At 40.1% G+C, this 10,025-nt stretch overlaps 1 protein-coding gene across 7 annotated transcripts in view; it reads right to left on the reverse strand.

Moving 5' to 3' along the window:
* spag8 (sperm associated antigen 8) overlaps positions 1–9,231 on the reverse strand; it is an 88,771-nt gene extending 79,540 nt beyond the window's left edge. For 4 of the 7 annotated variants that reach the window (XM_082542064.1, XM_082542067.1, XM_082542066.1 and 1 more), the window contains exons 1-5: positions 8,693–9,231; positions 7,543–7,702; positions 7,276–7,321; positions 5,225–5,339; positions 4,908–4,970 (exon numbers count right to left, since the gene is read on the reverse strand). In XM_082542064.1, the coding sequence (XP_082398190.1) occupies positions 4,908–4,970; positions 5,225–5,339; positions 7,276–7,321; positions 7,543–7,702; positions 8,693–8,761 (453 nt within the window). In that variant the 5' untranslated portion in view covers positions 8,762–9,231. Of the gene's footprint in view, positions 1–1,151; positions 3,352–4,907; positions 4,971–5,224; positions 5,340–7,275; positions 7,322–7,542; positions 7,703–8,393; positions 8,540–8,574; positions 8,659–8,692 lie in introns of those variants that run through there. The other 3 variants (XM_082542063.1, XM_082542069.1, XM_082542068.1) reach the window with 3 other exon arrangements.
* Positions 9,232–10,025: the final 794 nt, after the last annotated feature.

A 10,025-nucleotide genomic window follows, 5' to 3' on the forward strand; every position in this document is an offset into this window, starting at 1 on the left:
TCGGGAGACAGACACTATTAAGATTAGACTTAAAACTTTCTTTTTTGCTAAAGCATATAGTTAGGGCTGGACCAGGTGACCCTGAATCCTCCCTTAGTTATGCTGCAATAGACGTAGGCTGCCGGGGGATTCCCATGATGCATTGAGTTTTTCCTTTCCAGTCACCTTTCTCACTCACTATGTGTTAATAGACCTCTCTGCATTGAATCATATCTGTTATTAACCTCTGTCTCTCTTCCACAGCATGTCTTTATCCTGTCTTCTTTCTCTCACCCCAACCGGTCGCAGCAGATGGCCCCGCCCCTCCCTGAGCCTGGTTCTGCTGGAGGTTTCTTCCTGTTAAAAGGGAGTTTTTCCTTCCCACTGTCGCCAAAGTGCTTGCTCATAGGGGGTCATATGATTGTTGGGTTTTTTTCTCTGTATCTACTGTACAATATAAAGTGCCTTGAGGTGACTTTTGTTGTGATTTGGCGATATATAAATAAATTTGAATTGAATTGAATGTTTTAGTCAGCCAAGAGAGATCAAAAACATTAAATTTAGACTGTATTGGCTATGGCCGGTGTGTTTGTCTGGACTGGATCGGCCCTTGAGTTTTTTCCCCATCTGTGGAATGCTGCCAGTCTACTGTTTACCTCAGCTATCAACATGGGTGAAAAGCATGCACTTTTACTTACTCCGGAAGAGGCTATAAAACTTTGTGAGGACTGTGATACGGGTCAGTAATTCAGAGACGCTAATCTGACCGATGAAAGCTGAACTGTCCGTAGTGCTGCTGATTTTGCTACTGTTAACTGCTGTTAACCCCTGTTAGCTGTTGTTAGCTGCTGTTCCCTAGCATTAGTGATACTTTCTTTGAAGTGGATGTAACATCGTTATTTTAGTTTAGTTTTAGCTAATGATAATAAACCTGTTAATTATACACTATTTTTATTTGTGAGTACTGTACGTTTACCATGGGAGCCTATGGAGACTGTGCCTCCAGCAGCCAGTAGAAAAACTCTTTTTGGTCCCTTTATATAATTTACTTCTTTAAAACAATTGTTCCAGGTTAGATTTTTGTTTGGGAACTCAGCCTTCAATTTTTATTGAGGCTTCATGGCTTTGGCGCTTTGACTAATTAAAGCTACAGCCTATTGTGTCTCCTAGGACTGACCCGTGCTAACTGGTTTGAGTTTAAGCCTTCTATAAAAATAAATTAGCTGATTAATATCATGAGACATCACTGCACTAATTAGGAGACATGTGTCTGTGAGTTGCACCCTTATAGTTTATGGATTCTAACCAAGCTTGCTGCCATTCGGTTGATAACTAAGCGCTTTGCCTTCTTGTCGAAATATGGCCACTGACTCAAAATGATAAGATAAGATAACCTTTATTAGTCCCACACGTGGGAAATTTGTTAGTATACTTGTTAGTATATTTGTCATAGTATACATAGTCTATGGTTAGGACCTGGTCAGCATTAGGATACAGTCACTTCAGTTATGCTAAAATAGCAGTTACACCCTTGTGGGAACAGAACATTACCTTCTGACCTAAAAATGACTTCACTGTCTGTAGATTTCTATTGTGCAGCGTAGCTCAGCATGTATAAATAGCACAGCTGAAACAAAATGACAGTTGCTGTATCACATTTCATTTCAAATGTTGAGTACAAATCTGCTGCAAGCCCTTGTCTTTCAGAGGCAAATTCGTTTTCCTGTATGATGTGGTGAGATATTGAAATGTCTGGAGAGAAAAGCTGCAGCGATATACACTAAAAATTACTTGTCGCCATAGCTACCACCCACTAATCCCTGCTGAAAGCCCAGAAAGGATCAGCAGAGCCCAACATTGTCCTTTGATTGACAGAAGACGTACATGAATCTGTAGCATACATTGTGTGACTCCCAGCGATGTATTGTTTTAAATTAGCATGCTGTAGCAGCACATGTGTGTGAAGAAGCTGTTGTTCCTCTTTAAGGGTGACATATTTACCCCGTGTCAGAGAAAGGTGTGTCTTTTTGCCACTCAGCACTAACTGAATGCAATAATTACAGGTTGCAAAAAGGAGGAACAGACATATTACAGAAAAAGATGAACAGAGGATGTAAACAAACTCCCGGCTAGGTGCACACAGCAACACAACAGTCAGGTGCAGAAAGTACTAAAGTTGCTGTCACACCCATCAATCAGTGAAACCTGCTTCATCCTCCGCATGGAGGAACCACAGCTAACAGTGTGAGAGAGACAGGGTGAAAGGTTTACTTATTACAGATATTCTTAGACTTTGCTTGAGAAGGTTCTGGTTTCTCACCAGCTCTCAATCCATCAGAGCACCTTTGAGATGTGGGAGCCAACAAATCACATCAACGTGGACCAAAATCTTCATGAAGAAGAATTACTCTAAGGCAGTTCTGGAGTCAAAAAGGGTCCAACGCAGCGCTAGGTGTACACAACAAATTTTCCTTTGGATATATGTGCACACTTTGAAAACACTGGCTTCTCAGACAGTTATGAACCGTTTCATATGCTAAGTGACGCAATACGATTGGCTGATTAGAAGTAATTCACTCCTTGCAGCCAGGGGCCATCTTTAGCATCTCAAAAACCCTCCAGTCAATTTGTTGTTGTTACCTGGGGAAAAAGTGGGCAGGGACAATCTGAAATGATTAAATCTGATTGGCAGATTAATGCATATTACTGAGAATGAGTTAATCTGTCATGCCCGGCAGCTTGGAGTTTCTTCCACTGATGGCACGGAGATACTTGCTCAGTAATAAGAAAATAATGACATCCCACGGGTCCACTTCCACACTCAAAACATCCTTCTTTCCTCCCATTCCTGTGACGTGCTCATGGTGCAGATGTAAATACAGCTGCGGTCATGGTACTCAGCATCTAGGTAGCATCTTTTCAAACACTGACTGCTGATTCATCTCATCCAAGTCAGTTTTGTTGTCAATACACTGACAGTCGGGTACACAGAATATATGCTGGTCTCCCAGCTGTTGCATAGGATTTATGATGTCCAGTACACACAGTGAGTCTTGTGCAGCTCTAACTGCTGTTTTGGCGATGGCAGTTCACTTAACCAACATGAGTGCCAATAATAACAAAAAAAAGAATAGCCTTAAAGAATAGATAAATCCTTTGCGGTGCCACTATCGCTAAGAACTAAACTTAACCTTTAAAATGGATTACCATTTTAATAAAAAAATCATTAAAAAAAGTGGCAGAACAGCAAACTGGTGTAGTGCCTCAATTGTCAGGTGGGAGATCAATTTCATCCAGCCGCTCGGTGATGGGCGTGCTGAACAGAGCCGACTTCCTGAAGGGTCCCTTCGAGCTCCGGGCGGCAGTCACACCCTGTGACACAAAAATACACTATGACTTGGTGATATGGCCTAAAATCCATATCGCGGTATAATTTGAAGCACGTGCGGTAACGATATATATCGTGATATATTCTTTTCTTCTGTATAACGTATTTTCCACACTATAAGGCACACTTAAAATCCTTTAATTTTCTCAAAAATCGAGAGTGTGCCTTATGTATGAATTCTGGTTGTGCTTACTGACCTCGAACTGATTTTGGCGTGCAGAAATCTGTTAAAAAATGTTTTAGTACAACTTTGTTAAGCCACACTGCTTGATGGATTGTCAGAGCATTACGGCTGCCGTAGTGAGGAGCTTCGCGGAGTAATCTGGGTCCAAAACTCCGTCCTGTTCAGGTCCCAAACGAACACTGAGAGTTAAAAACGGTCTAAATTCTTTCATCTTTAATTAAATCATCAGTGATGCTGCTTTACCAGGTGTAACAATTAAGTTTAACATCCAGGCATCCATGAAAACAGAATTTATTAAATTTAACGGAGTTAGAAGTTAACAGGAAGTTAGCTCGCAAGTTTCCACCTAAACATGACATGCCATGTTCTGACTGAGAGATTTTTGAAACTAATTCAAACGTACAGCTCTGCTACCACTTCCAACATAAATGAAGACAGAAAACTAAACAGGAGTGGCGTTTGCAGGGTTACTGAAGTTGGACTACCTGGTATATAATGTTGTGCTACGTGATTGCTAGCGACACAGCTATGTTAGCATAACATTAGCACAGTGAAGCTGGAGGATGAACGCCAACTTTTTTCCACTCGATAAAATTTAACGTGAGGGATTCTGGTGGTCAGGGACAAATGCAATCGCATAGCAGGATGCTATACACGGGCCAAACTTCAGTCAGGAGAACAACTGAGATTATTCATCCACAATACGAGGTTAGTTATTAATATACTGCAACAAGATGGGAATAGAGAGAGAATTCAACATTAATGAATCAATGTTACGGAAGTGGAGGAAGTGCAGTTTTTGCCTTTACCCATATTTCAACAGTGCTTCATCTCTTTGCTATGACTGCCGGCATAATTTGCAGATGATAATGGTTGTAGCTGCTGCAATGCTTTCCACCAAAACAGGCGCAGCTTGATGACGTCATCAACATGCACTATCGCGATAGAGCGGTATAGTCAAAATCTCTATCGTTGGCCAAATTTATATCGTTTCTATCGTATATCGTTTATATCACCCACCCCTACTATGACTAATCACAGCAGAGAGAGGTGATTAATATCCTCCTCTTGACCTTGGTGGATAAGTGTGACTCTCCTGCTGCTGTTGTGTGTTCCCTGACATATTTCATGGTGCTATTAGTGGCTAAACAGTATTCTTTAAGAAAGGAAAACATCTGCTCAGACACTAAGGACAGACCGCAAACACAAGTGTTCATCATCAGACAGGGAAAATTGCTGTGCTGTTGATCACATATAACTTTCAACCGATAAATAAATCACTTAAATAGAACTTAAATATGGATATTTTAAAGGAGAGAAAAAGAAACCACTATGAGATAAAGCAGTCTGACTTACCTGTATCCGCTGGCAGTTTTCACTCCAGAATGTGATGGCCTGGTCAGTTTTGTAGTCATGAACCTGTAAAAAATTAAACCAGTAAAATGTCAGAAAGATTTTCAGGCTTTTATAGGAGAGGCTGATGATGTACTTATTATTTTAGGTATTCTGCTTCTCACAGCAACTGTGTATTTCACATAACCAAAATACAAACAACTCAAAGAGGAGGAAATAAAAGTATGGAAATTTATTTTGTAGTTTTGAAATCAGATTGTTGCTGTTTGGGGAGATTAAGCACAGACACAAACACACACAAAGTTTGTAACTCTACATACACGTGTTGTTTCAGGTTTATGAGGCACAAATCCCTCCACACAGAAATCCTTCTGGGTTGTGGAGCAGTACTCCGTTTTGGGAGTCAGTGGGTTCAGATCAGCATGAATCTTCTCACTGTGAAAACAAGAAGACAGAATCTAAGCACCAAGCAGCAGCACTTGCCTGTGATCCAGCACATACAGTTTTTGTTGTTGTTTTGTTTTTTTAAGTGTAGCATGATGTAATTAAATGATTTTGTAAACAACCTATTTACTATAAAATATACTGAAAGTTGCTGCACATTGAAAGGAGCCAGCTGAAGTGGTTTGAGCATTTATGCCTCCCGTGCGCCTCCTCAGAGAGGTTTGTGAAGCCCCTGGGCAGAACCAGGACATGCTGAGGAGAGACTATGTCTCTTGGCTGGCTTGGAAATGCCTTGGCTTCCCCAGATTAGCTAAAGGTGGAGGTGCTAGAGGGAGGTCTGGACATCTCTGCTGCCCACACAACTGAGACCCAGATAAACAGCAGAAAATGGATGGTTGGATGAATTCTAGGTCTTTCCTGAAATCAAAAATCAATCAGTGCTTCCCATCTGAACTCCTCAGACACAGATGATTTTTTCCTATAGTGACGTGAATATATTGAAAGAAGCCACACAAAAATTTTGAGGTGGGTTGAAGATTTATGCTCTCTCTTGTTTCCCAGAAGTTCTGAAAATCATTGCATTTCAAGTACAGAGATATCCAGCAGACCTGCAATATATTTTTATGTTTTATACACAAAGCTTGCAGTCTGAACAAAGAGAGAAGTCTGAGTAACATGTCCAAGTTATCATTTAGAACATGCAAAGAACACTATTTCACAGCCATAAGCTGCACGTTAGAAAGGTATTTTGGAAACGAAATGTATGTAAGAAGCAGAACTTGTTTTGATCATCCAATTACCCAGTTTACACCTTTTCAAGTTTTCTCCATTTTCTTAAATTTGTTTTTCCATTCCTGAAATTTTCACATGGCTGCTTCATGTACTTAAGAAGAAAATTTGCCTTTAACTCCTGTGTGTAGGGCCTGCAACTCAGAAAATATTCAGAATTCATTCATAATGCTAAAGTTAGTATCATAAAAAGAAAAGAAAATCAACTGCTTCTGAAAGGAGTGATTTAAAAAAATAATATTATATGCAATTATCCATCTGCCTCATTTGCTATTAAGATTAGCCATCCTGGAATGATGTCTGACCATACAAGGATGGTTTTTGCTTTCTTTCAAATCTTTTGACGGAACGTAGCACGCAAGCTGAAGCGTTGCATTCACTGGAAATAGTAAAGTCGTCTAGCCCTAGCAGGTGCAAGAAGCACTATTAGCCAGGCGCAGTCTGCTCATGCCCACACAGTCCAGCGAAGAGCTCTAATAAATGCAAACATGTGTGGGTGAGCTGATGGTGTGCAGGGCGTTTAAGGCTCCTGGTGTAAGCATCATTTATTTGCATCGTTTCACGACACTCAGTGTCTCTGTGGTATTACATATAGTATATAAAATATGTCATACTGGACTGAAATGAAACCCAAAGCTTGATACTCCGCCAATCTCCCATCTGGCTAGGATTATTTATACACAGTGTTGTGCTTTACATAACAGCCAATCAGCCAAATCATACAAAGCTATTGGACACACCATTGGTGTTTGCTTATAAAACTCAGGAAATTTAGTGTATGGTTTAAAATCAAATGATGACACACTGTCTACTACTAGTCAAAAAGTTTTCATTGAAGACATTACGCTTTACAGGCTTTTATGAGTTGTTAACTTGTGTGGGATGTTAACAACCACCTCTGCAGGGATGGACTTTATAAACCCCATAAGGGTGACTGGCCCCTGTGTAAAATAACACCATAAAGTCTGATTTAAAAGCTATCACAGCTGTGACTGAACAGTAAAACAAACCCCGACGTGTAAATATTACATCACCTTCCCCTCAAGACATGGTCAGGCAGTGCTCCTCGTCTCCATAAACAAACCACTTCCAGAAATAATTCGTTTAACATCAAAAGACTTGTTCATAGTTCATTTACCTTATCATCTGGGCAGTGTGTTTTTTAAGCAGCTCGCCTCTGATGCCTGAACCGAGGAAAATACAAAAGACAGGATGAACAGGGCATGCATAGAAAGCCATCCCCCAGAATAAAAAACTTTTTTAAATTAAAATAAGAAGAGGTCACATCAAATAATAAAACCTTTCAGCTCTTTGTAAATGCTTCTCTGTTCTTTACATGGCTCTTAATGGTATGGGTTTCAACATTTTTTTTCCATTCTGGCTGGTGAAAGATAAAGACACATACCCTGTAACCTCCCCACTGGAGTCTTTGGAGCAACATAAGCTGCTTTCAGCGTAGTCACAGACTCCATCTTGGACTCCAGGTCTATTGTGAGAATCCCCTTGTGGCCATGTATGTGCTTGTGTGTCTTTGGGTCCTCTGTATGGAGATCTGCAATGGCTCTCTGAGTAAAAAAAACCAAAAAAAACAAAAATCACAGGATTTTTTAGTCGGGTGGAAAACCATAAAAATCTACAATTTTGGATAAGTAAAAAAATGTTTTTGTACTTTTTCCAACTGTACACCATCACAGCTGATTATAAATCAGACAATCAAGACATGACTGCAGTGCAGACTTTCAGCTTTATTTCAAATGGTTTTACAAATGTATTGAATTATCTGGTGAGGAATTACAACTATATTGATACACAATTACTGGCCAGTCCATTAGGTACACCTGTTCTTTTTAAACTGCTTTTTAATGCAACTATTGAATTAGCCAATTACATTGTAGTAACTCACTGCATTTAGACATGCAGATATGGTCAAGATGATCTGCTCAAGTTCAAATCAAGCCTCAGAATGGGGGAGAAAGGTAATTTAAGAACATGGCGTGGATGATCTGGGTATTTCAGGAACTGCCCATCTACACGAATTTTCCCACAGAACCGTCTCTAGGGTTTACAGAGAATGGTCCAAAAAAGAAAAAAATATCCAGTGAGCAGCAGTTCTCACGGGTAAAATGACTTGTTGATGCCTGAGGTCAGAGAATGGCCCGACTGGTTTGAGCTGAAGGCAACAGAAACTCAAACAACCACTTGTCATAAGCAAGGTATGCAGAAGGACATCTCTAAATACTACACAAAATAGCAAACCTTGAAGCAGATGGGCTACAGCAGGAGCAGACCATACGAAGAATTAAGGCAATTCTGAAGGTAGAATTGGATCCAACTTAGTGCTAGCAGTGCTAGCAAGGTGTACCTAATTCTGTGGCCCTGAGTGACATCCGTGTTATAACATATACTTGCTGTGTCAGGGACTTTCAAATATGGTTACCTAGACACCAGGTGTTAGCTCCAGATTAATTATTAGATTAAATTAGCAAACGTTGTTAAGAAGTCTCGCGTGAACTTTTAACATTAGCTAAACCTCGGAAATGGTTCACAGCACTCACCTCTTCGACCCAGTTATGCAACATCGGTTTTCCAACTTTATGTCCCACAGCGGCTGTCTGCTCGGTCATAACGGGAACAAAACTATGGAACTGGACTGAACGCAAGTGAATGGAGCTGCGGGTAGCTTCGGGATCGTCTTTCTAAGTTAAAGTTTACGAGCATCGCTTAGCAACAGCGTTTGTTCGACGGAAGCGTCGCCATGACAACAACAACAATGCACAACGTAGCACGTTGTAAGAAAAGGTAAACTTCCGGGTGGAATGCATTTTAAAACCTTATTTGGGGCCAACATTAGCAAACCCATGTTTTTAATCAGACTTGGCTGGTGATTCTATTTTATGAGCCAGTAGCAACTGAAATTAAATAAAATTTAGACAATGCTTTAAAACAGCTAAGATTTAAGATGGCTGTCAAATTGTGGGACTGTACGTTCCAGGTCCTAACCTGAGGTCCTCAGCCAAGGTTATCCCACAATTTCAGCTGAGAACCAAGGCTGATCCAGCTTTTTCAGTCAGTGGACCCACTCTCTGAATCAAGCTTCCTAAGAAGGCTCACTGTCATCTTTTAAATCCATCTTAAAGACATATACGCAGCTTTTTTCTGTGCCTGCACTTTGATTTACATTTATGTTCTCCATAATAATTGTTTTATCACCTTCCCCTAATTATCCTTTTTAATTCATTTTTTAATATTTGCTTTTAATTTACCTGTTTTTCCATTTCTAATTTTCTTTATTCCTTGCTCTTATCTCCATTTGTTGCCAGTATTCTTTATGTTATTTCATTCCATTTCCCATCTTGTACTGTGAAGCACTTTGTAACTTTGTTTTGAAAGGTGCCATGTATAAATAAAGTTATTATTATTCAAGTTATATATAGTCTGTCAAATATCATCCACATTTACAGAGGAGCTAAAAAGCTTTCCTCAGAATGAAAGTGGAATAAGACATTCTTCTTCACATTCTTTCGGGTGAGCACAGAGGCAGAGCTTCTAGTCTCCAGGAGACAGCTGAGCGAGAAAGTGCTGTCCCGTGGGGTGCAATTAAAGTGAACAAAGATGACACCCCTGTCATCTGATCACCTGGTAAAACGGCTTTACAGCCATTCGCTGATTGATACATCTACGGGTACAGCCATCCTGCTGAGCAAGGGTTGTGCTGCCATTGGAGGAACATTTCAGGTCAGAATTTTTTTCTCCCCCTCTATTGAACTCTTTTATTCTTCCATTACATAAGGCAGAGCTTGATTCAGCTGTGAACAGTGAAACAGCAACTATAAATCATCAAGTGAACATGAGAAAGTATAGTTGTATTAATATGATCCATACAGGCAG

The sequence above is a fragment of the Aulonocara stuartgranti genome (assembly GCF_965226115.1).
Source record: "Aulonocara stuartgranti genome assembly, chromosome: 7".
In the NCBI taxonomy this organism is placed as follows: domain Eukaryota; kingdom Metazoa; phylum Chordata; class Actinopteri; order Cichliformes; family Cichlidae; genus Aulonocara; species Aulonocara stuartgranti.